At 45.3% G+C, this 25,304-nt stretch overlaps 1 protein-coding gene across 1 annotated transcript in view; it reads left to right on the top strand.

The window, feature by feature from the left end:
* The first annotated feature begins 4,909 nt into the window (after positions 1–4,909).
* Positions 4,910–25,304, top strand: part of LOC125429579 (netrin-4-like) — a 76,163-nt gene continuing 55,768 nt past the window's right edge. Inside the window, exons 1-2 of the mRNA XM_048490808.1 lie at positions 4,910–6,025; positions 13,185–13,726. Coding sequence (XP_048346765.1) covers positions 5,893–6,025; positions 13,185–13,726 — 675 coding nt within the window. The 5' untranslated portion in view covers positions 4,910–5,892. The remainder of the gene's footprint in view (positions 6,026–13,184; positions 13,727–25,304) is intronic.

Here is a 25,304-nt window from a genome sequence, read left to right as displayed (position 1 = left end):
TTCCTCACAGCCCGCTTGAGTAGGTGACAGTGTCCCAGGTTCTTCATAGGTCCCTAGTGTGACAGCCTGTGCGGCGTGGTGATTAAGGTGTCAGACTAGGATCTGGGAAACAAGATTTCTACTCTGCTATGGAAACTTGCTGGATGATCTTGGGCCAATCACACATTTTCAGCCTTGACCCTGGCAAGTGTTTGGATAGGAGACCTTCAAGGAACACCAGGGGTGTGACACAAAAGCAGGCAATGGCAAACCACATCTTAATGTCTCTTGCCTGGAAAACCTCACCAGGGGTCATAAGTCAGCTGTGATTTGATTGCAAAAAAAAAAATAGTATGATCAAGGCACCCATGTAGACTACAGGTTAGATTTAAAAATCGGATTAGATTGTTAAGTGAAAAACCATGCGAGCAATAGCAAATAATCAAGGCATACACAATAATATTATATTACCTCATCCACAAGCCTTCATGCTAACACTCTAACCTATAGGGGTCAGATAAGTGGTTTTGCAAGAGTTGCCAAGTACCTGGAGAAAAAAATCATCTACGCCTGTATTAGTCACTTAATATTATGCTGTATATCAGGCAATGTTCAGTAGGAGCTCCAAAAACCATAACAAAACTTTTTGTTATGGTTTTTGGAGCACCTACTGAACACTGTCTGAATCGTTGACTTCTCTCCCCATCCCCTTTTGTGTGATCACTCCCCGATCTGGTTTGATGCACTCTTTCGGCAAAAATTGTGCACAAAGCAACTTTGTATGCATTGTGGATAGGAATATCCCACATACATTAGAACTATTTCCCCTTATGCCACTAGAGAACATTTTCTTTTTAAGATTGCCAATTGCCAATTTATATGACTAGTAATATTGTAACACCATTACTTTATGTACCTTCTTCATTTTCTCTCTGAGACTCAAGGCAGATTACAAAATAGTTATTAATTGGTCAGCATAAGTGGAGGCTGAGTTGCTGCTGCAAAAGTCTCTGCATCCATAGCAATGACAAGAGCTATACCGAGAATTAGTACCACGTAAAAGCAGCCAAAGCCCCACCGCAGTTGATTTTAATAAAATCTATTCACTTGGACCAATGCAGCTGCTACCAGACACACATATCTCTTTGGAAAATACTTCAAGGGACTAGTTCGTATATTACAAAGTCCATGTGGAGAACATGGTTGCCACCAGGACTTTGGATCAGATGTTCGTCTGGAGTTCTGTGATGGGAACTGAACTCCAAGGTACACAGTGGCCCCAATTCAGATTGGGCTGTTTTTCTGACCCAAAACAGTCCTATGGACCTCTCTGTTTGCTCTATTAGGAAAACGTAACTGGTACTGAGGGCTAAAAAGCTGCTCCCAAGTCCGTTCTAGGTTGAGAAAATATGAGAGGAGGCTTTGAATTATTAGTATTTACTGACCCAAATCCCACCTATTGCCTTTCTTACTCTTCAAACTTTTTCTTCCTTCTTCATCCACCTTTAAGGGAAGTATTGTACTTTCATAAGAATCTCTCTTTAAAAAGCCACAAAAACCAAAACCCTTCTAGACTCCAGTGTTGGAACAGACTACAATAGGGGCAGCCTACAATTGTAGCGATTCTGGGATCCTCAGCAGAAATCCAAGATGAGCCCTCAGAATCATTTCCACCATTCACCAAACTCCCTGCCATGCCACCCGCTGCCTCTAGAATCCAGGTAAGGGGCAGCCAGCCCTCACCCTCTATGAAGCAGGCAGGAGTCACTGCTGCCACTAGAAAATAGCCACCCAATCATCAATGGGATAGGCATGGGTTGCTGCCACCGAATCAGTTACCCAAGTTCTAGATGGGACAAGTGTGAGAAGTCTGCTGCTGCCATTCCACCGTTGTTGCCTTGCTGGTTAAGACTACACCTCCTGTTAAAATACAGCATCTTCCATTGTGGGATAGTCCACCTGTCAGGAATATCTAATCCAAGACACATCTATAATGGGGCAGTTAAACAAAACACAATCACAAAAAGCTGAAGTATGACTCCTCACACCCCAGTTAGTTGCCTGCCACCATCCCCTTCTCTATCCAGTCAGCCAGAAACCAAGGAACAAGGCTCTGACCCTCTTGAGACTAAAATCAAGGAAGTCACCCTTGCAAGGTAGGATGCTTAAAAGGTAAATGTCAGAAAAAGCGAATTTGGTAGCTGTAACAAACAAAAGCCAAAGTACTGGGTTCAGATTGAAGCCTCCTAAATTCAAAGACACCACAAAGTATAATTAAAGTGATTTATTAAAATTATGCATGAATAAGTATAAAAGAGCAGTAAACAGTAAGGGTAAAAAGACAATTAATTGCTAAAGGCTAACTACACTGTTCACATGGCAAGATGTTACCAAGAAGGCCAAGTCCTTTCAGAAATCAGTCCAAAGTGAGGTTTCCGGTCAGCAAGGTTCACCAACAAAACAAGATATTTGGCACAGGACCAAAGCTTAGGATCAAGCAAAGACCAAACTAGAATGAAGGATCTGAGCTATCTGCCCAGACTTATACCGGCCTGATCCTAGGTAGCCAGTCAGAAGTATGGTCAATGATGTTGTTTGACCAACAAAACCTGTTGCTAGCCATGTGACCCAGGGGGTTAGAAGAATTTGCCAGTGTGACCGGACACTCTGCAGCTGTGTCCAGCCCCCTCAACAAAGGCCTCTCTCCCACTAGATGACCTCAGAAGCTAATTAGGTGGAATATTCTCTCACAGCTCAGTGTCTTTGGAGCTGCACCTGGGTTCCCATATATAAGTTTCTGCAAGTCAGCAATTTGGTGAGTTTCAGTAAGGAGACTTCCATCTTGATGAGGCCTCCAGCCTGAGCTAGTGTTTTGAATAAACTACATTAAAAGACCAGTTTGCTGACAATACCAGGGAATTGGTTGTGGTGGGTTTTCCGGGCTTCAACAATACCAGGGAATGTTTGCTGGCTTTCCCCCTAATATTCATTAGGTGGGCCCTGTAAGTCCATTTTGCTTTGGAGAACTTCCCTACTCATATTTGTGTCTGGTTGTGCCATTTGAAACATGGAGGCAGAGGTGTGTTTATTGTGACTTTGTTTTATTTTGTGCTTTAAATGGATTACTACTGTTTACTCTTAAGCTGATTGTGTTGTGAGCGACCCTGAGTTCCAGGAAAGATGAGACATACTTTTTAATACAGAAAATAATGAATGCAATTTAAAGCTTGAGAAAGATTCACCCACACCTCACTAGGTGAAGGCTCACCTAGATTACACTAGCTTTTCTAGGTTTGGAGCTCTCAACTATTTAAAAAAAACAACTATTTTTAGGCTTGATTTGGATGGGGACTGTGGCATGTGGGGTCAAAGGGTTAACTCTCCCTCATACCATTTTGCTGACTTCAATGGCCCAAGGGAGCCACTGTTTGCCTCACTGGACTAAACATGTTTAGCAGTTTCCTAAAAAGTTTAACCCAGCAGGGCAAATAGCAACTCCCTGGGGCAATTTTAGGATGGGGGAAATGGTACAAAGAGGGGAAGCTTAAAACCTTTCCCATCCCAGGTGCAATAGCCCCAAGCCAAGTTGGACACCTGTATCCCAGAATTTTAAGTTTAACAAAATCACTGTAAACTCCACACACAGAACACATCTACCTGGGTCCTCTGAGTTTGTGGCCCAGAATAACTTGATAAATACGTACATTCAGGGGGACTCCCTATATCTGTTCCTTTGTCTGCCGGCGTTAAAATCTTGTTCTTCTGGAATGGAAGGGCATGTTTCCATCGGAAGTCAGCTGCTACCACGGTGGGCTTTTCCCTACTTCAAAAGTGAAAGTGGAGGGGCCCCCTGCTCCGTGTTTGGTGCGTGGTTTCAAAAAGGTGTACTTCCGACCAGGATCCGAAATGACGCGCACTGAGGGGTGGGAGGAGCAGCAGAATCGGGGTGACTGCGTTGTCGCTGTGTTGTCACTGCTGGTGTAGTGGGGAGTGCTGCAGGACCCCGGGGTATTTGCCGTGAGGAGCGCGCATCTAATGGTGGGTGGGGAATCGACCAGTGAAGAGTCATTTCTTGCTCCCACTTCCATAAAGTTGAATTTACCCTAATGGAAGAAAAAGACTGATTCTTGTGGTAAAGAGGTATGACATACCTAGCTGTCCCTCCTTGACCCTCCCACTTCATAGCCATTCATTCTTAAAGGCCAGCATATGGCCCATGGAATCCATATTTCAATACTCTGCTTTCCTCTCTCTCCCCCCTCAAAAAAGAAAGAAAGAAAGAAAGAAAGAAAGAAAGAAAGAAAGAAAGAAAGAAAGAAAGAAAGAAAGAAAGAAAGAAAGAAAGAAAGAAAGAAAGAAACAGAAGTCCAGTGGGACCTTAAAGATGGACATTTCTTCCTCCATCACCGCTCAGTCTGACGACTTGACCTCTGACTCCCCAAGCTTATGCAGCAATACATTTGTCTGTTAGCCAGCCTCCAAGGGCCACTGGACTGGTGTTTTAATTTTGCTGCGATCCGCTGGAACGGCTCAGCAACCGGAACGTTCCATAGGATCTCCGGCTTGCGCCCCACAGCCGGGAAACAACGTTTGCCGTCTCGTCCGAAAGAGGGCGCTGCAGAGACAGGAATTAGTGCCCATCTCCAGGATGGAGGGAGAAGTCCCGCAGACACACTCACCGCCGCGCATTTAATTTAAAGGCACACGAGCGACTGTCGGAAAGCCGAGGAGGGGCTGCATCTGCCAGCCCAGCTCTTGCAAGAGGGGTAGGAGGGATGACTAGCTACACGTGCGTCGGTAGAGCGGCAACAACAAATCCAAGCCACAATGGGCGTGGAAATTATTCAAAGCCCTCCCTCTGCCCCGCCCCACCCATATAAAGAGTGGGTAGCAGAGGATCCCGTATTATAGTAATCATTTCTGTAGCCCGGCAGGGGTAGAAGGGAGGGCACAGCAAACTCCCCAACGATGTTATGGGGATAGATCGGGTGCGAAGGAAGAGGCGGAGGAGCAACACTGGAAGATACCGACGCCCTGACACCGGTACAGAGGGGGGGAAAACTCGCCTCCAAATAACCCTTTAATAAGAAAAAGAGAAAGCGTTTCTTTGCAGGACATCTGCAAAGGGAGCCTGATCTCAAAGTGCCCAAAGAGCAGCCGGATGAGGCGCTGGCCACGATGAGCCGCCTCTGTCCGTGCTAATGTCACGCTCCTGCGTGTAGGGCGACCCCCGCGACCCAAATTCAGTCGAACCCTCCCCAAGCCCGCTGGCGGCTGCTTTTACCGCTTCATTTTGGGGAGCAGAAAGTGGCAGCGAAAGGGACGCGGATCTTATAAGAATCATTTCAGCAGCCCGTGGTGGCGTGCGTCTGCCTGTCTCTCTGCTCCACAGCACCCCAGTGTCCTGCTCCTCCTGACCCCCGCCCTCCCTACGATCCCTCTCGGAGCGCCAAAGGGACGAAGGCGCAGCTCGGGGGTGGTAGCAGCTGAGAGCCGCAACAAAGGCTGCGTGGCCCCCTGGTTGCTTTCCCGCCGGCAGCGGGGCGAGTCGACCCGTGGGGAGGAGGACGAGCAAAGGGGGCAGCTGCCTCTCCAGAGACCCCGCCGCGTCCCCTGACAAGACCCGCGGTCCAGGACAGAAGCCGGCGCTTTGCTCCCCACCTGACCCGTGAACTTCACCTACTCCGCGGAGGAGCAAGCGCGGAGGAGACCCTACAAGCGGCCGCGCTTCTTTATTGATCGGGAGGCTGCGCTTGACACGCAGGGAAACGAGGAGCTTGGGAAGGGCCGGGCGGCTCCGGCAAGGCAAGCCCGCCGAGACGCGCGCTGGGGGTGGGGGCCTGGAAATCCAGGAATGAGAAGCCCGCAGTCAGGACTGTGCACCATGTGGGCTGCAGACCTGTAGCGACACTGATGTCTCCTTGTGCGTATCTCTTCCTTCTCACCTCGCTGGAGAACATGCATTTCCTAGGCGGAGTCGCGCCGCATAAAAGCATTACGCTGCTCGTGTTGCTGGAGTACATTCTATGGGGGCAGCCTGGCGCAGGTAAGCAGAACTTTGCAACAAATGCAGCGCGTTGCTAATCGGTGGTCCCAAGACAGGCAGTGGTGCGGCGGCTCTTGAACGTCTCTTTTCGAACCAATCGTTGGATTCGTCATTCGTGTAGGTTTACAGCGGATCTAAATTGTTCATGCAGGTTTACAACGGATCTTACATTGCAAAGGCTAGGAAGAGGTAGTACCGTATTTCTTTAACGGCGCCCCTGTGTAACGTCGCTACCATCCGAAATGGTCCATCCCTCCCTTTTTAAAGTAAGCCAACCAAGGGTGGGTTGATTCTCTGATTCCAGGGCCGAACTGGGGTTTGAGCAGAGATTAAACCGATGATCTGGGAAGTGTTTTCGAATTTCAACTCTTGTGGAGGGAAACATAGGCTCATTCCGCACATGCAGAATAACGCACTTTCAAACTGTTTTCAGTGCTCTTTGAAGCTGTGCAGAATAGCAAAATCCACTTGCAAACAGTTGTGAAAGTGGTTTGAGAACGCATTATTTTGCGTGTGCGGAAGGTGCCATAGTTTTGGCAAATTCTCAGATTTCAGACTTGCAACTGGGGAGGGATCTACATCAGGAACGTGTCAAGAGTTTTTGGATTCTGAGAGCAGATCGGCTTTTCGTGCATGCCCATGTGTCACTACTGAAAGTTTGTGTCGGATGCCTGATGTGTTGTTGGGACTCAGTGTTCGCCAATAGGAATAAAATTAGCAGTGATATAATAGAAGCTTCAATTCCATTCAGGATTTTGTATAGAGGTTGATGTGGTGCCATACTTAGAGTGGTGGATGAGGACTAGGGAGATCTGGGTTCAGATTCTCACTTGTCATGAGACTTGTCTGAAAGTCATGGGCCTAACCTACCCTCATGGTTGTTATGATGATAGGTAAGAGGTGGGGAAAACTGTGCGCACTGCCCCAGGGGACGGGATAGCAGTGAACTAAATAACTGTCACTTGCCTATCAAATGCTTATCCCGCCCCTCCTGCAAGGAGCTCATGACAGCATTTATTGGGCTGTCCTCACCATTTTACCTCTGTACAAATCTCAAGAGGTAGCTTATGATGAAAGGGAGTAACTGGCCAAAGGCCAACCAATACGCTTTCTGCTTTATAAGTATTTAAATCCAGGTATTTCTGGACAGAGACCAGCACTATAGCCACTACACCATACTGCTTTTCACATCTGGCTGCTTTATGTAACCCAAATGCAAAAATTCTCTCCTTTCAAATATTGCTTATTTCCCAGGAAGGGTGTAGTTCTGGTTAGGATCGCCCTGTGTGTCATGCAGGGCTGGATTAAGACCTTTAAAGATCCTAAACACTGAAAGGATTATGGAACCCTCATATAATGGATGTGCAGTTCAATATAAAAGCAATAGTAAACCATAAAATAGATATAGATTATAATGAATTAATATTATTTGTATGAAACAGAACACCTACTACGCTGTTGCTTTCTTGCCTTAAAGATACATAGCATTTTAACTTACACAAATCAAAGATGCAAAATCACGTTTACTTTACAAAATCATGCTTGCTTATAACTTTATTTATACTACAGACAGTTTTCTCCTGCATTTTTAAATTGCAGTCTTTAATCATAACCTCAACATTAATCTGATGTAACAAATTTGCTTCAATACTTAGCAGAGATAAAAAGAAGAAGAAACCTCTATGGGCCCCTCTTCACTTGAGTCCCCTAAGCATGTGCTTATTTTGCTTAATTGTTAATCCGAGGCTGGTGTCATACAAAGAGCAAGATCCTTCTCCCTCCCTCCCTCCCTCCCTCCATCCCCGGCTCCCCCATGCATGTAGAGCACACCTGCCTAGTGTGTGACTTCCTCTAAGCATTCCACCAGGGAGACCTTCCCTAGCCAACTGGTAGTTGTACTGCTGTTGTCCTCTTCCACAAAATACAAGGTCTTCTGGCGCCTTACCTACTTGGCTGCAATACCCATATCACTAAACTGATGTGGGATGCAAATAGTGGTACGTTGTTTAGAGTGAGAGAAGATGTGCCGTGCAAATAAAGTGAAGCCCAAGTAATGAGATCATGATTATTCTTGCTGGTAGGCACCGGAGCCCATGCCATGGAATGGGCTGTTTGTTATCCAATTAAACAGTGACATCCAAACTGCCAATCTGATATCAAATGCTGGAAGTGGTAGCAGCAGAAGCAGTAATAGGGCTACTGATTATGTGCTGTATAATATGATATATAAATATCATATATTGCTAAATAACTGGGCTGCAAATTTTTAAAAATTGTTTTTAATAAAGACTTCGACAAAAACTACAGGTGGCAGGCTTTCTCTTAGAAGAGGCATACTTCCCTCCTCCTGCAGGAAGGGAATGCCTCTTCCAAGATGACATCTTTTTAAAGCATTCTCTGAAGACTGTTTTATTCACGTACAGATGCAGGCTGATGTATTTATTTAATTGATTGATCTAGTAAAACTCATCTAAAATAGACTATGTCTTGGTCTGCACATGCAGCCAAAGGAAGCTGGGATAACATGGTCAATTTCTGAGTTGGTAGAATGGACTGTACCTCAGGCCAGGCACGTAGGTAAGGGGTGGATGCAAGGGGTTGAAACCCCTCCCATTATACATGGAATAGTTAATATAATGGTCAGAGGTGTATGGGGGCAATGGTACCAGGAGACAAACCTTTTCCAGATGCCGCCCCCCCCCCCCCCCGTGCCTGGGGCTTGGGACGGGTTCAGGAATGGAGTCCCCTGCTGGAGCCCCCCCCCCCCAATAAAAAAATCTATATCTACATGTTTGCCTCAGGCTGCCAACCTTCAGGTTGGGCCTGGAGGTCTTCTGGAATTACAGCTGATCTCCACACTATAGAGATTGTGGATGGACCCACTCCAAACCCCACCTTGTTCAGGCTCCATCCACAAGTTGCCAGTAATTTCCCAACCCAGAGATTGTAACCCTAACTTTACCATCAGTTTAGATGTGGCAGGAAGCACTGGGAACAATCCTAAGAAGATCTACTTAGCAGTAAATCACACTTTTTTTACAATGAAGCTTATCCCATGAAAGTGCTCTTACAAGTACAGCTGTACTCCTTCAAATTAAATGAAAATCATGGTGCCATGTCAGAGAGAGAGAGTTTGAAATCCTATTTCCTTCTCTGCTTATTTTCTACTTTTAGGGAATCATTTTACACAGGAGGAACATTCAAAACATATACAGTGAAGCAGTACAGTCCCTTCCACCTTCCACCAGTACAGTCCCTTCCAACTCACTATGTTTCATATGTGATAGAGGCCTAACATTTCTGTAGCTGTATGCTGACCCTAATTCAGTGGAAAAGAAAAAGATGTCCCAGTCCCAGAGAGCTTACAGATTTTGACAGTGAGAGTTCAATAGGAACAGACTGGGATAGCAAGGGGTGAATTTGAGCAGAAGCTCATAAAGCTGCCTCATACTGAATTAGTGCTGTGGATTCAAACTGACAGTGGCTTTCAGGGTCTCAGTCTTTGGTATTACGTACCAACTCGAACTTTTAACTAGAAGTGCTAAGGATTGAACCACAGTCCTTCTATATACCAAGCAAATGCACAACCACTGAGCCATGGCCTCGAACAAGATTTTCCTGGGGATGAGCCATAGAGGCAAGGAAGCTTTTAGTGTCCAGAACTTGTGGGCATTATTAGCCAGTGAAAAGGCATAACACTGACTGAAACCTGTGCCATTATTTTGGGAGTTTTTAAAATGCTGTGGAGCTAACATTATGTTTTTTCCCAAGTGCTCATGATCATGTAGGTGTGTTCTGAGTTCTGTAACGGGGGTATCATCCCAGGCATGTTCTGGCTTGGCCTGGTTTGGATTGGATTGGGACCACATGGGATTGCCAACTCCTACTTGTAAACTACCAGGAGATATGAGAGGGGGGTCTGGGGAGGATGGGTTTTGAGGAGGAAAGGGGATCTCAGAAGGGTATCATGCCATAGAGTGGTGGCAAACCTATGGCACTCCAGATGTTCATGAACTACAATTCCCATCAGCCCTTGCCAGCATGGCCAATTGGCCATGCTGGCAGGGGCTGATGGGAATTGTAGTCCATGAACATCTGGAGTGCCATAGGTTTGCCACCACGGCCATAGAGGTCATCTTCTAAAGCAGCCATTTTCTTCAGGGGAACTGATCTCTGTGATATGGAGATCAGTTGTGACTCCAGAAGATTGCCACCCCACCCTCCCACCTGAAGCCGTCAACCCTAGCCCTTAGCACACAAGGAGATGGAGATTTTTTCACCCCATATTCTGGTTTGTCTATCTGACATAGCTCCAAGAAGCACTACTGCCCTGCTGGGTCATCCATATGTACTGACGGGGCACACCTAGGTTTCCCCAGTGGCTCAAATTCTCCCCCAGAAGTTATTTCATGTCAGGAAAATGGTATTAGAGACAGCTTAAGTACCTTTCCCCTTTGAGTGGTGATCTCCATCAAAATTGGGCCTTTGCAGGCCTGGAAATTCAGTTCCCAGTAAAAAAATCACAATGCACATTTAACTTCCCTGCCTCGAGGAAGGCATAAGGAATAATGAACTAGAATAAAAACCTACCACACTAAGGATTACCAAAGTTTAAAGACACACAAGATTATTGGGTTAAATGGGAAAAGGTCAGAAGACAACAATTATGGAAAACACAGTCATGATAATCACCAATGTATATATATATATAAGACAGTTTATAAGAGAGCAACAAAAGCTATGTGCAGAAAGAAGGAAAAGTTATGTCTAAAAGATGTGGATGGTTATACATTCAATTAGAAGTCAATTAGATTTCACTGGAGGTTGTTACACAAGGCTTTGCCTGAGTCTTCCATACTTTTTCATCTTCCTCTCTTCAGTGCGTTTTGAATACAACTTTTTTTCTATTTGCACTTAGCTTTTGTTGCTCTCTTGTAAACTGTGTCTTATATGTGTATGCATTGGTGATTATTGTGACTGTGCTTTTCATAATTGTTGTCTTAAGACCTTTTCACATTTCATACAATAATCTCACGTGGCTTTAAGTTTTGGTAGTAATTGATGTGGTAGGTTTTTGACCTAGTTCATTGTTACTTTCCGCCACACCAGTAATTTCCCCCTTTGTATTGTGTATTTGAAGACACAAGGAAGCCATATTGTCAGGCCTGCTCTGTTCACACTTTTACTTTACATTTCTTATGTTCAGTTTTGAGGTAAATATTTGCAGGATTTATGCTCCCATCTTTAACTTTTGTGTATGAAATGCAGATAGAAGCTTCACCTCGTCTTTACAATAAAATTGCCCCAAAGGAGGTGACGTATCAGACAAAACAAGAATTGAGACTACTCGTGTAATCTTTGTCAAAAAAAATCTCCTTGTTTTGTATCCCTTTCAAAAGGGACAGGCAGTATCCTATTTGTAATATGCAGTAACAGAAGCCTACTAGTGCACTCTTATGCATGTCTACTCAGAAATAAATCCTATTATGTTCAAAGGAGCTTTTACTCCTAGTCAAGCACACATAGGATTGCAGCTTAATATCATCAAATGTGCTAGAGAAGTCCTGGTGGGTCAGCCAGGACTGCTGCAGTAGAGTTCATGCGACAGTCAAAGAGAAGGCAAACCTGACATATTGCAAGGAGCTGCAGATCACTTTGTGCATTAGAGTCTTTTAGACAGGAGACCTGCAGTGCTTGTTCTCAATGAACTCTGTAGTTTCAAACCTTATCCAAAAGATGGTGCTGTTACAGTATAGAGCAGGGGTGGGTAGAAACCAGAGCATGATCCATCACTGGCCAGTTTCCGGTAGACCCCCAGCATTTGCTGATTGCAAAAAAAAAAAAAAAAGGGGGGTGGGGGGGAGAGGATTCAGTAGACCTTAGTCTTGGCCAGAAAGGTATTTCTAATCTTCTGAACTGCATGTTCATGCTTGGAATCATTTACCATTTAGTTATGGTTAACCTGACCATGCGCTTTTGCTTCATGAATGTAAACTGCATTTGGTGAGCCGTGAAGAACCAGGCCACGTAAAACTGGTCAGCTGCCCTCACGGGCATACAAGATCGTCCTCTCTATTTCCCTAGTGATTCATGTTCTTCTTATCCCATTGCATAGTGCAAAAGGCACTCAGGAATAAAGACAAACCAAAAAAAAAATCTAGTGGCATAGAACCTTGGGTGGTTTAACTGTGAACCCACCCTTGCAAACACGAAGAGTACTGTGCATGCTGCCTCATTTCAGCTTGTACATAAACATAATCAGGCTGCAGTTAACATTTGGTGCCCGCTTGAGATAGTCTGATATCAGCCGCTTCCCATCTGAGAGGCTATCCAGTGCCAGCTTTTCCAGCTATGCCACTTGCTCCAAATGGAACAGCATCAGATGCTCCAGCCATTTGCCAGCCATCCTCCATCAAAACAGCCACCTCGGCTGAGCGGCTCCCCTGGGACAGCTGGCATAAATACATAAATAGTTAAACAGCCTGGATTATTGGGCCCTGCCATCCATCAAGAGAGCCAACCGTAATCAACCTCAATGACATGCGGCCCCCTGGGGGCAGGCGAGGAAGAGCACGCTCACATCTTGATTGTTTGGCCTTTTATGAATTATTCAAAGAGCCCCTTTTGGCATTCAGGGCGAGTCCCTGGCTGCCAGACTGTTCTGTCCCTTGGAGCCCCACTCCTACGACCCTACATTTCAAGGAATAACTGGGTGATGGATGGGCTGCCTTATTGGGAGGCCAAGCAATCTTCAGGACGTTGATTTCTTCCAGCATGAAGCTCTTAATCAGCCACAGCTTCTGATCTGTCCCTTCCCACCCCCTCTCCTCTCTGCTCATCTGCTCTGCTTTTCCTAATGACACAGCAGTTCAGACAGGAACTGTTTATTGATGTTGCTACATTAGCAGGCCAGCAGATAACCCTCCTTGTCATCACTGAGTAGGAAGCCAACTGTGCTCTCCCCTACTTTGCATACTCCACAAAATGCTGTTAGGAAATTCAACAGAATCTCCCCTGACTTCCCATATAGGACTAAAAGGAAACAGCTTTCATATTGTTACAGGTGGAGAATATCTGACTTAATCTTCTTGTGCCGTACAGTACTCTGTAGGCCATTGATTCTGATTAATTTTGTGCCCTCCTTATTCTCTCATTGCAGATTCAGCAAGGCTCCGAGCTTTCCGTTGTGATGGACTCTCCTGCAATCCTTCTGTGGGGAATCTAGCAACAGGCAGGACACCAGTCACACTTACCACCTGTGGGCAGAACAGCACTGAACTATACTGTTTTTACCCAGACCACAGCTTCCTCCATCATGCGCCACATGGATGTGGGCAGCCCACGTGCACGAAGTGTAATGCCAACCAGCCGGATAATTCTCACCACCCTCATGATATGACTGACGACTTCTTTCTGAACCCTGCTTCCTGGTGGCAGTCTGCACAAGGGGTACACAGGGAAGAAATCAGGCTGGACTTTGAAACTGAGTTCTACCTGACCCACGTCATAGTGGTGTTCAAGTCACCTCGCCCAGCAGCTATGGTGCTGGAGAGATCCCAAGACTTTGGGAAAACATGGAGGCCTTACAAATATTTTTCTGTCAACTGTACATCCACTTTTGGGCTCCCTGACGATACCATTGAGGAAGCGTCTATGTGTACATCTAGGTACTCAGGTGTGGTACCTTGCACTAGAGGAGAGGTAAGTGATGACAACTGAAATACAATGAATGTTTCAGTACCGTTGTGCATTTTCTAGGCTTTGCAGCTACGGTCTAATAGTTTTTGCTCCTAGTGTGGTCTAGCAGTTTTTGCTCCTAACGTTTGCCTGCATCTATGGCTGGAGTCTTCAGAGGCATGTCACAGTAAAATGTATTTGTCTCTGTGGTGCCAAACACATCTTACTGTGACATGCCTCTGAAGTTGCCAGCCATAGAAGCAGGTGAAATGTTAGGAGCACAGAACTACCAGACCACAGCTACACAGCTTGGAAAACCCACAATGGCCAGTTGATTTCAGCCATGAAAGTCTTTGACAGTGTTTCATCAGTCACCTAAAGATATGCTGAGCAAAGTTAGAGATGGTTAAACCAAGACATAATCTAATCCAGCTGCAGCAACAAGCAAGTAGTACATGTAACAACAGATAAGCCTACACTGGACATTGGGCAACGGCCGCTGGCGATTGGGGATGGCAAGGTAGTTTTGAATTTCCTGTGTTGTTTAGGGTGTTGGACTAGATGACCCTTGAAATTTGTTCCAGCTCTATGTTTCTATAAACAGCTGTTTATGAGACTGTGGAAAGTATGTAAACATAAAACAGATTTATAATGACACAGACATTATTAATGGCAGAAGGAAATAGATTGGTTACATTTGAAGTGGGATTGTACCACCATTCTATTCCAGTATGACAGGGCACCTTGCATACACAGTGGTGCAATCCAATTCTACGTGGGCTTACTTTAAAGTAAGTCCTGGCCCAGATATGTGTGTCTTGTGACCTTAAAACTCTTTTGCAGGCAAATCTTGATGCCCCAAACTTACGTTACCTGATTAAGTTACACACATCTTGTTCTCCTTCCCTTTCAAAATGGAGCTTATGATCTACTGTAATAATGGTCTTAAATCTCACCTGGTGAGAGTGGCATCCACAGAAGCCTAAATTTTCTGCTTCCCCCTTCCTCAACAGCCTGCTCTGCCTCCCCACAAGCCCTGGGGAATAACACATGGGGAAAATAACGGTCTGAAATAGAATATGGTTTTCGGTGAAAGTCTCCCTTCCCATTCCACTGGTAGAAGTTCTTTCTACAAGTCAAAAATATGGCTATGAGTATAGAATATGGGCATATATAAAGCTACACTCTTCCATTTTATTGGAGAATGAGAGATTCAAATATGTTGTGTTGTATTATTCACTTGTGATCTGTCTCATAGTGAGTGTACACCCCCTTCGGGTCAGATTTTCTGTTGTACACACATTTTTCCCCTCCCATGTTCAATGCAACGTAGATCCAATAATTCCCACAGTTTCTGAAAGTGGGCAATAATTCTACTTACCAACCTGGGAATAACTTGGAAGCAAAAGGAGGCAAAATGGCAGCTTGGCTCAGAGCAATCTGGGGCGCACTTCTTCACGTGTAAACAGAGAAACACGGGGAGCCCCCACTGCAGAGCTAACTGCCTTGGGTAAGCGCAGCATGCATAACAGACCATAGGGGGAGTTTTATTGGTGAAGAGAATGAAGGCACAGATATTCATGATGGATTTCAAAAGTTTGTTTTCTTTGCTACCAAATGAAGTTGTTGCAGTAAAAGCCTTCATCTGGTCTGCTTTCTGAAGCAAATCAGTCACATCATGTGGTCTGGCTGCCGTTTTACCTTTGCCTGCCTTGATCCAATCAGATTCAAGACATGACCCAAAGCACAAGTAAAGGTTACAGTACATCTGTACTGAGCCTGAGGTCTCAAGTCAGATAGAAATAGGAATGAAAATACTGGGATCTTTCAAATTGTCAGCATGTGCACTGAAGATTTTGAGAGATTAGAAACACGTTTTTTAATAAAGGAGAGCATCCGGAAATTAAAACACAAGTCCCTCTTAGCAGAGGGGGAAGTTTAGATCAATGGACAGTTGTAGACGGCAACATTTGTCTTCAAAGTAGCAGGAACTACTGATCAGAATACTTTTTAGTGCAGTGTGCTTGCTTGTTTACCTACATTTTTAGAAAAGTTACAAGGTTGATAAAAAACCTGTTATTTCACCTGTGTGACAGATGACACCAATGAGGCATACTAGAGTGAGCCCATTACTGGAATTTACTGGGGGGAGGATGAATTGGGTATGGGTGAATAAGGTAACCCATTGCTATGGTGGCATGTTAAATATGCCTTGCTGGGCAGACCTGCTCAGGATCTGCTATCCAACCCATCTTGGACCTTGAGGTGAAGAAGAGCCCTTGATCTTTGTTTAAAAACACACACACATGCAAATAGAATGTTTTCCCTAAAAGTACAGCCTTTCTGAACTCTGGCTGCCACAGCAATCTCAGGCATGATTTATAGTCCAAGTCTCTCTGGTGGCTCCCCCAGCTTTGAAACCACCCTGATGGGAACCTTTGATAGTTGCCATTCCAGGGAGTTTGTTTAATGTCGATGATTTTTTGTGTGGGCCTCCATGCAATGAATAGCATACAGTGCACATGCAGGCCTGCAGACTCTACTTGTGTGAATATCCTTGTCCAACAGAGGCTCCTGGATGGAGATAAGAAATAAGAACATGGTTAGAATTGCCAGGACTGGGCTTGAAAGGCCATACTGTGCTTTATAATAATTGCTCAATAAAAGGAAGTTCAGAAGGGACAACACTTCCCATCCCTTCAGTAAGATGAGAGCTTTCTTCAGTGCTGTGTGTGGGCAACCCCAAACATTTGACTGAAGTCTTCAAAACACATGCACATGGTGGAGGTCCCTGAATAAAAACACATGATCTCCTTGTGGAGGTCCCTGAATATCTTCAGAGGCCACGACATGAAGCCTGAGCAGGACACCTCAGGCAGCATCAGGGGCCAGGCTTTGTCAAAGGGAGGAAAACTAGCAAAAGACTGGAAAAGCACAAGGTGTGCTTTGTTTTTCCAATTCATGACCAAGAAGGGCTGAGGCCAATGCTAGTGGAGCAGCTTCAGCCATGCATCTGTTGGGAGAATGTGGCCCAGTGGTAGAGCACATGCTTTGTGTGATGAGAGCTCTCCCAGGTTCAGTCCGCAGCATCTGCACTCAGAAGGCTCAGGTGTGAAAGATTACTGTGCAAGATCCTGAAGAACCATCACCAGTCAGAGCAAGCACCACTTGTTAGACCAGCGATCTGACTCAACGTGAGGCAGCTTCATGTACTCGTGTACCTGTGCTCTGGACGCTTCATGGATACAATAATTTTATTTATTTGTTGTTTGTTTATTGATTGATTGTGCTCCTCCCCTTGCAGGCTCAGAGCGGCTTCCAACTATGATGGACAAAATTATTAACCAATTTAAAACATAACCATAAAACAGCACAGATGGTGAATTGACTCATTTTTCCGAGGAGGAAATTCAATTCAGATGGAACAGTGAAGTAAAGATGGAATGGAATGGGGGAGGCCAGATGGACAACCGTAGCTGCCTCAACTTTGCGCCTGGTGGAACAGCTCTGTATTACAGACCCTGGAGGACTGTAACAAATCCCTCAGGGGCAGGCCCAGCTCTCATTAGACAGAGTGTTCCACCAGGTTGGGGCCAGAGCTGAAAAAGCCCTGGCCCTGGTGTGGCATGGGCTTTTTTCGGCTTTCCCCAAAATTTTCAGGTCTTTTAAAGGCAAACCCAAAGAATACCAAAAAAAGGTAGCCATCTCTAATTGTTACTTCCTAATTCTGATGTGTTTCACCTGCAGCTTCCTCAGAGCATTTATCGTAGCATAATTCTCCAGTTTCACCTTGAGCAAATGGGATCAGACAACAGCACGCAGGAATTTATTGAACACCTTGATTCTTTCCTTCTGAATGATACTGCTGCTGTGGCCCTGCCTTATTCCTTAATACAGCTTCCCATTTTTTTCCCCATCTGCTGTCTTCACAATACTCATGACTTGGCATATCTCAGCTGATTAAACCAGGGGAAGGAAAGGTGGCAACCCCATGGCCTCCTATTGAATGTCAGGGCCCTGCAGTCAGCAGATCTGCTGTGGCCACCATGGCAAAAAAAGAGAATTACCACAATTCTTTAGTTATTCCTACTTCCAGCTGGAAAAGATCGGCGAAGGGATTAGTTGCTCCGAAAGCAAGTGCCCAAATGTTATGACTAGGGCTGTCTGTTCAGCATTTCATTGAACTTGAGCTGCAGAGGAGAGAAAACGCAGAGGCAAGCATGGGGGAAGCAGTTAACCCCTGCAGAATAAACATTCAGACAGCACCACCAGGTTCAGTTTCCCCAGAGGAAAGGTTTAGAGGGGCTGTGCCTCCGTGTCGAAGGAAAGCGTGGCCTTATGGCTGAGGGGAGAACTGAATGGGAAATAGATCGAGAGGCTCTTCCATTGCTTCTATGTAAAAGAGATCTGTTCCAAGCAGCATTTAAATAAGCCGTGTCAGTGTGCCCCCCCACCTTTTTTTTGGCAACTTGTAAACTAGCCAGGAATAGGCACTGTTTTTTTAGCATTATTTCTGCACTTCCTGACATCGGCTACTGAATAGAGTTCTCATCCTTGCATCATATATAAATGCCTGATGAAGCTCCTGCTTCTTTTGTCAAATCTAAATGATAAGGGAGAAAAAATAATAAAGGCTGTTCCTATCAGAAACAGTGAGTGTCGTGGATGTGCTCTTTGTTTAAACTTACAGAAAGTGTTTACTTTTAAAATCTCACTTTTCTTTAGGGAATTCTGAGTGCGTAGTAGTAGCTCCTCCTGTCAGGTCCAGACATGTTTAGTTTTGATGCTACCATGGCATCAAACATTCCCACATCATTCAGTGGACTCAGAAGCACTTGTTCCTTTCTGAACAGGTTTTTCATGGCCTCTGTTAGTGCAAGGGGCTGATAAGGTTTCCTTTATTTTTTCATCAGAGTTCATTCTAGGTATTGGTTCAAAGCTAGCTGAGAATGGCAGTCGCTGAATGCGCTTACTATTTCATGGTGCTGTGTGAGAGAGACAGAGGTCACATTCCACATGCAAGATAATGCACTTTCAATCCACTTTCACAATTGTTTGCAAGTGGATTTTGCTATTTCGCACAGTAAAATTCAACTGCAAAGTGCATTGAAAGTGGATTGAAAGTGCATTATTCGGCATGTGCAGAAGTGCCCAGAGAACAACCGCAGTATAATAGTTCACAGTGCTGCGACATCCATACCACGTGATCATCATAACAAATTATGCTTGATATATTTGCTGCTTTATGACAGCAGATTTACAGTGTGGTTAACAGATTACACATTGCCATGATACATTCGTCATCTTGTGAGAAATTCCCTCTCAAATGCAATGATCAGGGAGACCCTGAGCAAAGCCCATCTACACAATCAGAATGTATAGCCCACATTTGGTAAGGGCTTCTGTTACACTTCAGCAATGTGCTGAATTATGAGAGCATGTATGCTATCACCCCCTTGGGTTATTTACAGTGCAATACTACAGATGGTTTCCTGGGAGAAAGCCTCATTGAATAAACCTAAATAGAATTTTGAGTAGACCTGCTTAGGATTGCTGTCTTAGAATTTTATGAGAGTTGTATCTAATCGTTGGTGGTGGTTTACTGCAACATTTCTCAGACTTCTATGTGTAAATAAAGTAAATCAGATCCATTACAGCCTTAGACTTATCGGGGAGAAATGGTGCCCGGGGACCCCCCCGCCCTCCCCCCGCACTTGGGAGTGGGGCTTGGGGGCAGGGGCAGCCTGGATGGGCACTGCAGTGGCATGCTGGCTCCTGGGCCGGCCTCAAGGCCATAGGGACCTGTTCTGTTCTTCTGCTTCCTGGGTAGAGCTGCCTCCTGCCCTTCCCAGGTCCTGGGGAGGGCAGAAGCCAGCCAGCAGGGAGGCAGGGTGAGCAGGGTGTTGCAGCGGGAAGCCCAGGAACCGACCTGCTGCCACGGTGCCCATCCAAGCCACCCCTGCCTCCCGCCCCCAAGGGCCTGGGGAGGAAAGGAGGCAACTCAGACAGGTGCCGTGGCAGCAGACTGGCTCCTGGCAGCAGGCCAACTCTGTCTTTAGGCACTTCACCTGCATGGTGCAGGGCAGGAGGGGGGGAAATTTTGCCCCCCCCCCCAGCCATTGCGACCAGGATAATTTGACCCTCCTGTTTTCATTGGCGGTACACCCCTGATTACAGCCAATCTAAGTGTCAAGTTAAAGAGTCCAGAGCTTCTTTCAGCAGATTTTGTTGAATGAATCAAGTTGTTGAAACTTAAAGAACAAGGTTCTTGCCAATGCCCCTGCTGCCTCATGTTCAATATAGCCAGTTTTATTTTGAGTAGTGGTTAGGGTTGCCATCTGTGAGTTTCCCCATCCAGACAATAACTCACTTGATGGGTTTACAGATTTTATTGAAGACATGAGAAAGACAGCAGAAGACAGTCCTGGGGAAAGGGCACCAAAACTGTTGATCATATGTTGCAGCAAATCCCCATCCCCACATGTGAACTAGGACAGTAGAAAGAATCCAGTCTGAGAGCTTGTCCCAGCCGCGGAGCTGTAAGGCCAGGGAAACAGATAAGCGGCACCTGCAAAAAAACTAAAGCTCTCCCCAAGAACTCCCCCCTCCCAGCAAATGGTATCCTGACACCATCTTTCAGGTAGCACCTGGAGATCTCCCACTATTACAGTTGATCTCCAAACAATGTAGGTCTTTTCCTGGGGAAGAAATGGCTGCTTTGGAAGGTGGACTGTGTGACATTCTACCCTGGTGAGGCCCCTTCTGGCTTATTAATGCCAGGGACTTCAAGTATTGGTTTAACAAGCCATAGCACAAAAGGAAAAGAGCAAACAGTTCCTTCTCAGACTGTTTGTGCAACCACAGCCCATCTTTCCCAGTCCCTCTCTCTACTAGACCCCTGTTTCCTGTTGTTGCTCCTCCCTGATCCAAACCCTTAATTAAGATTCCATTTCACAACACTTCCCCTCCCCAAACCCACCCTCCCCAGATTCCACCCACAAAATCTGCAGGTACTTCCCAACCCATAGCTATAACAGCTGTAGCAGTGGTGAGGGGGATTGCTGACTTGCATCTCAAAGAGCATTAGTGCTTCCCAGATTGAGAGTCCTTTTAAATCAGTATTAAAGGAAGTTCTGGTTAATCTTTTTTAAATATAACCTTCACTTCCTTGCCTTCCTAAATTCCATAACCTTCAGAGTGACCTTCTGCTCCTATTTCAATCCAGAGTCCAGCTGAACCTCAGGATCCAAACTGCTTTGGTTGCCTTGGTAGATTATTGCTTCTGAGAACAGCAATGGATGGAGCATGACTTCTCAGAAGAATTCAAGGACTGAGAGTTTTGAACATTGCTTTACAATAGTTTCACTCTCTACCCACTAGGTGGGTGGACCTGGCAGATTATTGTTCTGTCCCATGACAGTAGGGAACTGTAGAAGGTTCCGAGCCACTATAACAGTGGTGGTGCACCTATGGCACTCCAGATGTTAATGGACTACAATTCCCATCAGCCCCCGCCAGCATGGCCAATTGGCTCACGTTTGAAACTCTAGGCCACCATAGTTGCTTGCTGGGTGACCTTTGACCAGTCACTATCTCTTAGTCTCATTTACCCACAGGTTTGTTAAAAGTAAAAATGCGGAAGGAGGAATTATGTTGTATGCCACTTGGGACCCCAGATGAGGAGAAAAATTAAGTAGAAATGCTTAAGTAAATAAATGAGTATTTTATCTAGCATGTTATCCAACATCTACCAGAAACGACTGGTAGAGTTCAGCCAAAGATTTAGAGTGAAATTTTTAGCACTTTGCAAATAATCTCATCTTCACTAGATCCAAATGTAAATAGCGAGGTACCTGCCTTGAATCAGTAATGTACTGGCTGAAATAAAACAAATAAAAAAATCACATAACATGGAGTTGTTTATGACTGGAAGTCTGAGAACCCAAGAAGTTGTGGATTTTGCCAACCCTGAATGGGTTACATTCTTGCTGAAGAATAAGGTTTTCAGTTTAAAAGTGAATTTGGCATTTTTGGTACATTCTCAGATAGTGTGTGGTCAGAAGGGATGTTTATTAGTTTAGATTAATATAACAGTTATGCCTATTTCTAGATGATATCACCCTGCCAGATGCTAGGGTTGCCAGGCATGGCCAGACAACTGGCAGGAAACAGGGGCAATGGTGACGTGAGGGGGCACCATTGGTAACTGGGCTGCAGGCAGGCAGGGCGTGGTCAGGTCCAGTCTCGCAGGACAGAACAGGCAGAAGACAAGAGTATAGTCAGGAGACAGTCCAATGGGTCAAGGTAGGCAGCAGGTAAAGGCGTAATCACGGGTCAGTTCAACAGGTCATGGCACAGGTAAACAGGCTGGGAATCAGCAGTAGACCAGGCACAACAGGAAACACACTTGTTGCACCCAGGCAGAAGCAAGCTCACAACAAAGCTTAGAGAGCCTTGTCCAAGGGATTGGGATTCTGCAAGGAGTTAATCCTCATCAGATGCAGACACTTCTACGTTCCTGTATCTTGCTGCAATACAAGCACTCCTCCTTTGCTTCTGCAGCAGCTGCCTCTGCCTCCTGTGTACAGCTGACTTGTTACTGGGTTCCCTAGGAGGATCTGCAGGCTCCAGGCAGGGAAGGGCTGGGAGTTTCTGCTGCCTGTTCTTCCTCAGGAGCAGCCAACTCTTGCTGCACCATGCTGTCAGGTTCTGCTTTAGAGTCCTCTGTATCCTGGTAAGTATCCAGGGACTGGCTCATGACAGTGACATTGTGATATCACGTCTGGGGAAAACATGGAAGCCACATCAATCCTCTTTAGGAATCACTGGAAACTCTTATGGAAACAGAGTTTCCAGCAATTCCTAGGGACAACTAATGTCACTTCCAATTTTTCCGTGGAAGTGACATCATGCTGTTGAGCTGACAGTCTTTTTTTTTTGTTTATTTTTCTCCCGCCGTCACTTGGCAGCCCTGTCAGATGCATGTGTAACCTCTAACTGTGGGTTCTGTGGGGCAGAATTTGGAAGGAGTTGCAACAACTAAATTTAAAACAAAATGGTTTACTTTTCTGAACAAATAACACTTATTAAACATTAACATTTAACATTAACACTTCACAGTCCTGTTGAGTTGCATTTCAAGTCCTTCTATTTACAGTCTTGTAATGCCAAGTCCAATTCTTCCTGCTGGTGGTTGGCTTCAGAGGCTTGGTGAACTGGATTCAAGATGATGAAGGTCCCCAAAAGAACTCCCATCAACTACATACACAGAAAGTCCTTAAACAAGGTGTTAAGAGCTTATAAGAAATAAATCAAGGTCCCAGCCTGGTAGCCTTGCTTCCTCCAACTTCATGAGTTTTTGCAGCTTCCTGCTGCTTTGAGTCTCCACCCCTTTCTTGGTCAACCCATTCTGAACATAGGGGTTACACATGCATATTCTACTTATTTCTCAGCCTGACTACAGTAATTAGTTCTACAAAAGACTGACCTTGAAGCTAGGTTGGAAACTTTGGCAAGTTCAGAATAAGGCAGCAAGGTAGGTCGTTTCCCCACTTACCTCGACCAAAGGTTGCTGCGCGCTACTCCCAGTGCGCGTAATTTCTGGCGCGCTCCCGGGCTTCCCCACGACCCCGCACTCAAAAGGCGCTGTTTCAAGGAGCGCCAGGAATGACACGCGCTGAGGGGCCGTGACAGCGGCAGCGTTGGGTCGGCTGCGTTGTTGCCGCCCCTGTAGTGAGGAGTGCCGGGGGACCCCACGCTACTTGGGGAGAGTAGCGCGCAGCAGCAGGTAAGTGGGGAAACAACCATATTTGTCTGGAACCATTTGCAGAGAGCATACAAATACTGATTGTATAAGAGCTCCACCGATTTCTAGTTAGCTGGTCTTATCTGAGGTAATGCATCTTCTTCTGTGAACCGTCCTCTGAAGAAATGAGATTTGGTCTGAGTGTTCTTGGTTAATGCATTACCAACAAATGGTATTGTAGAAATGCCATCAAATTTGCTTGTTGTGCTTGGCACATCTTAAGAACAGTCTGCAACATCTCTTTCTTCTGCAAAAGATATCCTGCCAAGGGAGGTCATGTGTATGAAATTCTTTGAATTCATGACTCACTCATCCTCCTGGACTATGTGGGTTTGAATTCCCGATAAAAGGAGCCCTTGTGACTGCGTCTTTTTACATCTACTCCAGACTAGGAGATCAGGTTATAACAACAGAATTATCTGTGTCATGATGGAGAATCAAAACAGGAACCCATAAATGGCAGGAGATCAAAACTCTGAGACATTGTCTATGGAATGAAGATGGCTTTCTTGGCTGGAGATAAAATACTAACAAGATGAAGCTGCACTAGCTACTGAGGAGAAAAACACCCTCTTCTTGATGGCTGTCAGCTTTACCGGTAGTTTTTTCATCACTCTAAGACACTACTAAACTCCTTGCTTTTAGAAGTCAGGGCAGGCACGGACCATATTACTCAGTTTTTTATAAATCACAGCTGAATGGTTTCAACCAGTATCACTTGGAAATCTTAATGAAGCATTGGGCGCACCATCTTTTTGAATCATAAAAGCCTGAGAGGTTTAGGTCTGCATCGTAGAGTCTTTTCCAGATAGCTCTATGGATCATTAAATTATCAAGCCCCTCGCCAAAGCATTGGCCAATTGGCCATGCTGGCAGGGGCTGATGGGATTTGTGGTCCATGAACATCTGGAGAGATTCAGGTTGCAGACCCCTGATAGATTTCAAGGGTACTTCCAATCTGTAGGCAGCCAATTTTGCATGGAGGGTTGATTTACGAGTCCTAACAGAATAGAACTCAGGCAATAGTTGCCAGGTTGCAGTTCTGAAATATTGCATTTCTTCCATAGGTCCCTCTGATCACCTTTCTTGCTTTGCCTGCTTTGAAACAAAAATGCAGGCTTATATCCAGTTCCAGTTTTCTGTGGGCCCTATAGATGGCAATCTTCTTGCATCTGACCTCATATGCCCTTCATGGTGCTGCTAGGGGCAGGGGCAGGAAACCCTCCCCCTGACTATCTTAGAGGAGGACAGCTTGACAAGCAGAAACACCAAACAAGAGCCACATAGAGAAGTCCAGGGCTAACTTGAAAGCATTTATAATCAAAGGTGTCTGTTGTGGTGAGAGGAAGGGAAAGGAGTTTGTAAGCTGCTTTAGGACTCCTTGAGAAAAGCCGGGTATAAATCCAAACTCTTCTGCTAGCAAGAAAAATTCACATCTTCAGTGTAGAATACATTTTTGCAGTTGGTCATTACTGCTTCTCAATCAATAGCACGACGTGCCTTTTGCATTAAAAGGGAGCTGACATTTCTGGTCCACCCAGTCTCTTCACTGAGCTTTAATCTCTTATGCAGAAATAAGCCATGAATAAATCATATAAGCACATCTTGGTGTGGAAGACTGGGGGTCCATAAATGGATATGAACCCTTGGGGACAGGCCCATGCCATTAGCTTTGTGGCTGATGGGCAGATTGCTGATGGCTCATGGGGACCCTTGAGATGTTAAGCAAATTGGCAAATATTTACAAAACAATAACCCTGCTGGGAGAATTGGTAATTTCACAAGCTGTCAGGAAAT

Source organism: Sphaerodactylus townsendi, linkage group LG03 (assembly GCF_021028975.2).
Source record: "Sphaerodactylus townsendi isolate TG3544 linkage group LG03, MPM_Stown_v2.3, whole genome shotgun sequence".
Classification (NCBI taxonomy): Eukaryota; Metazoa; Chordata; class Lepidosauria; order Squamata; family Sphaerodactylidae; genus Sphaerodactylus; species Sphaerodactylus townsendi.
Note: the sequence above shows the minus strand (reverse complement) of the source record. Positions and strands in the feature narration are given on the sequence as shown.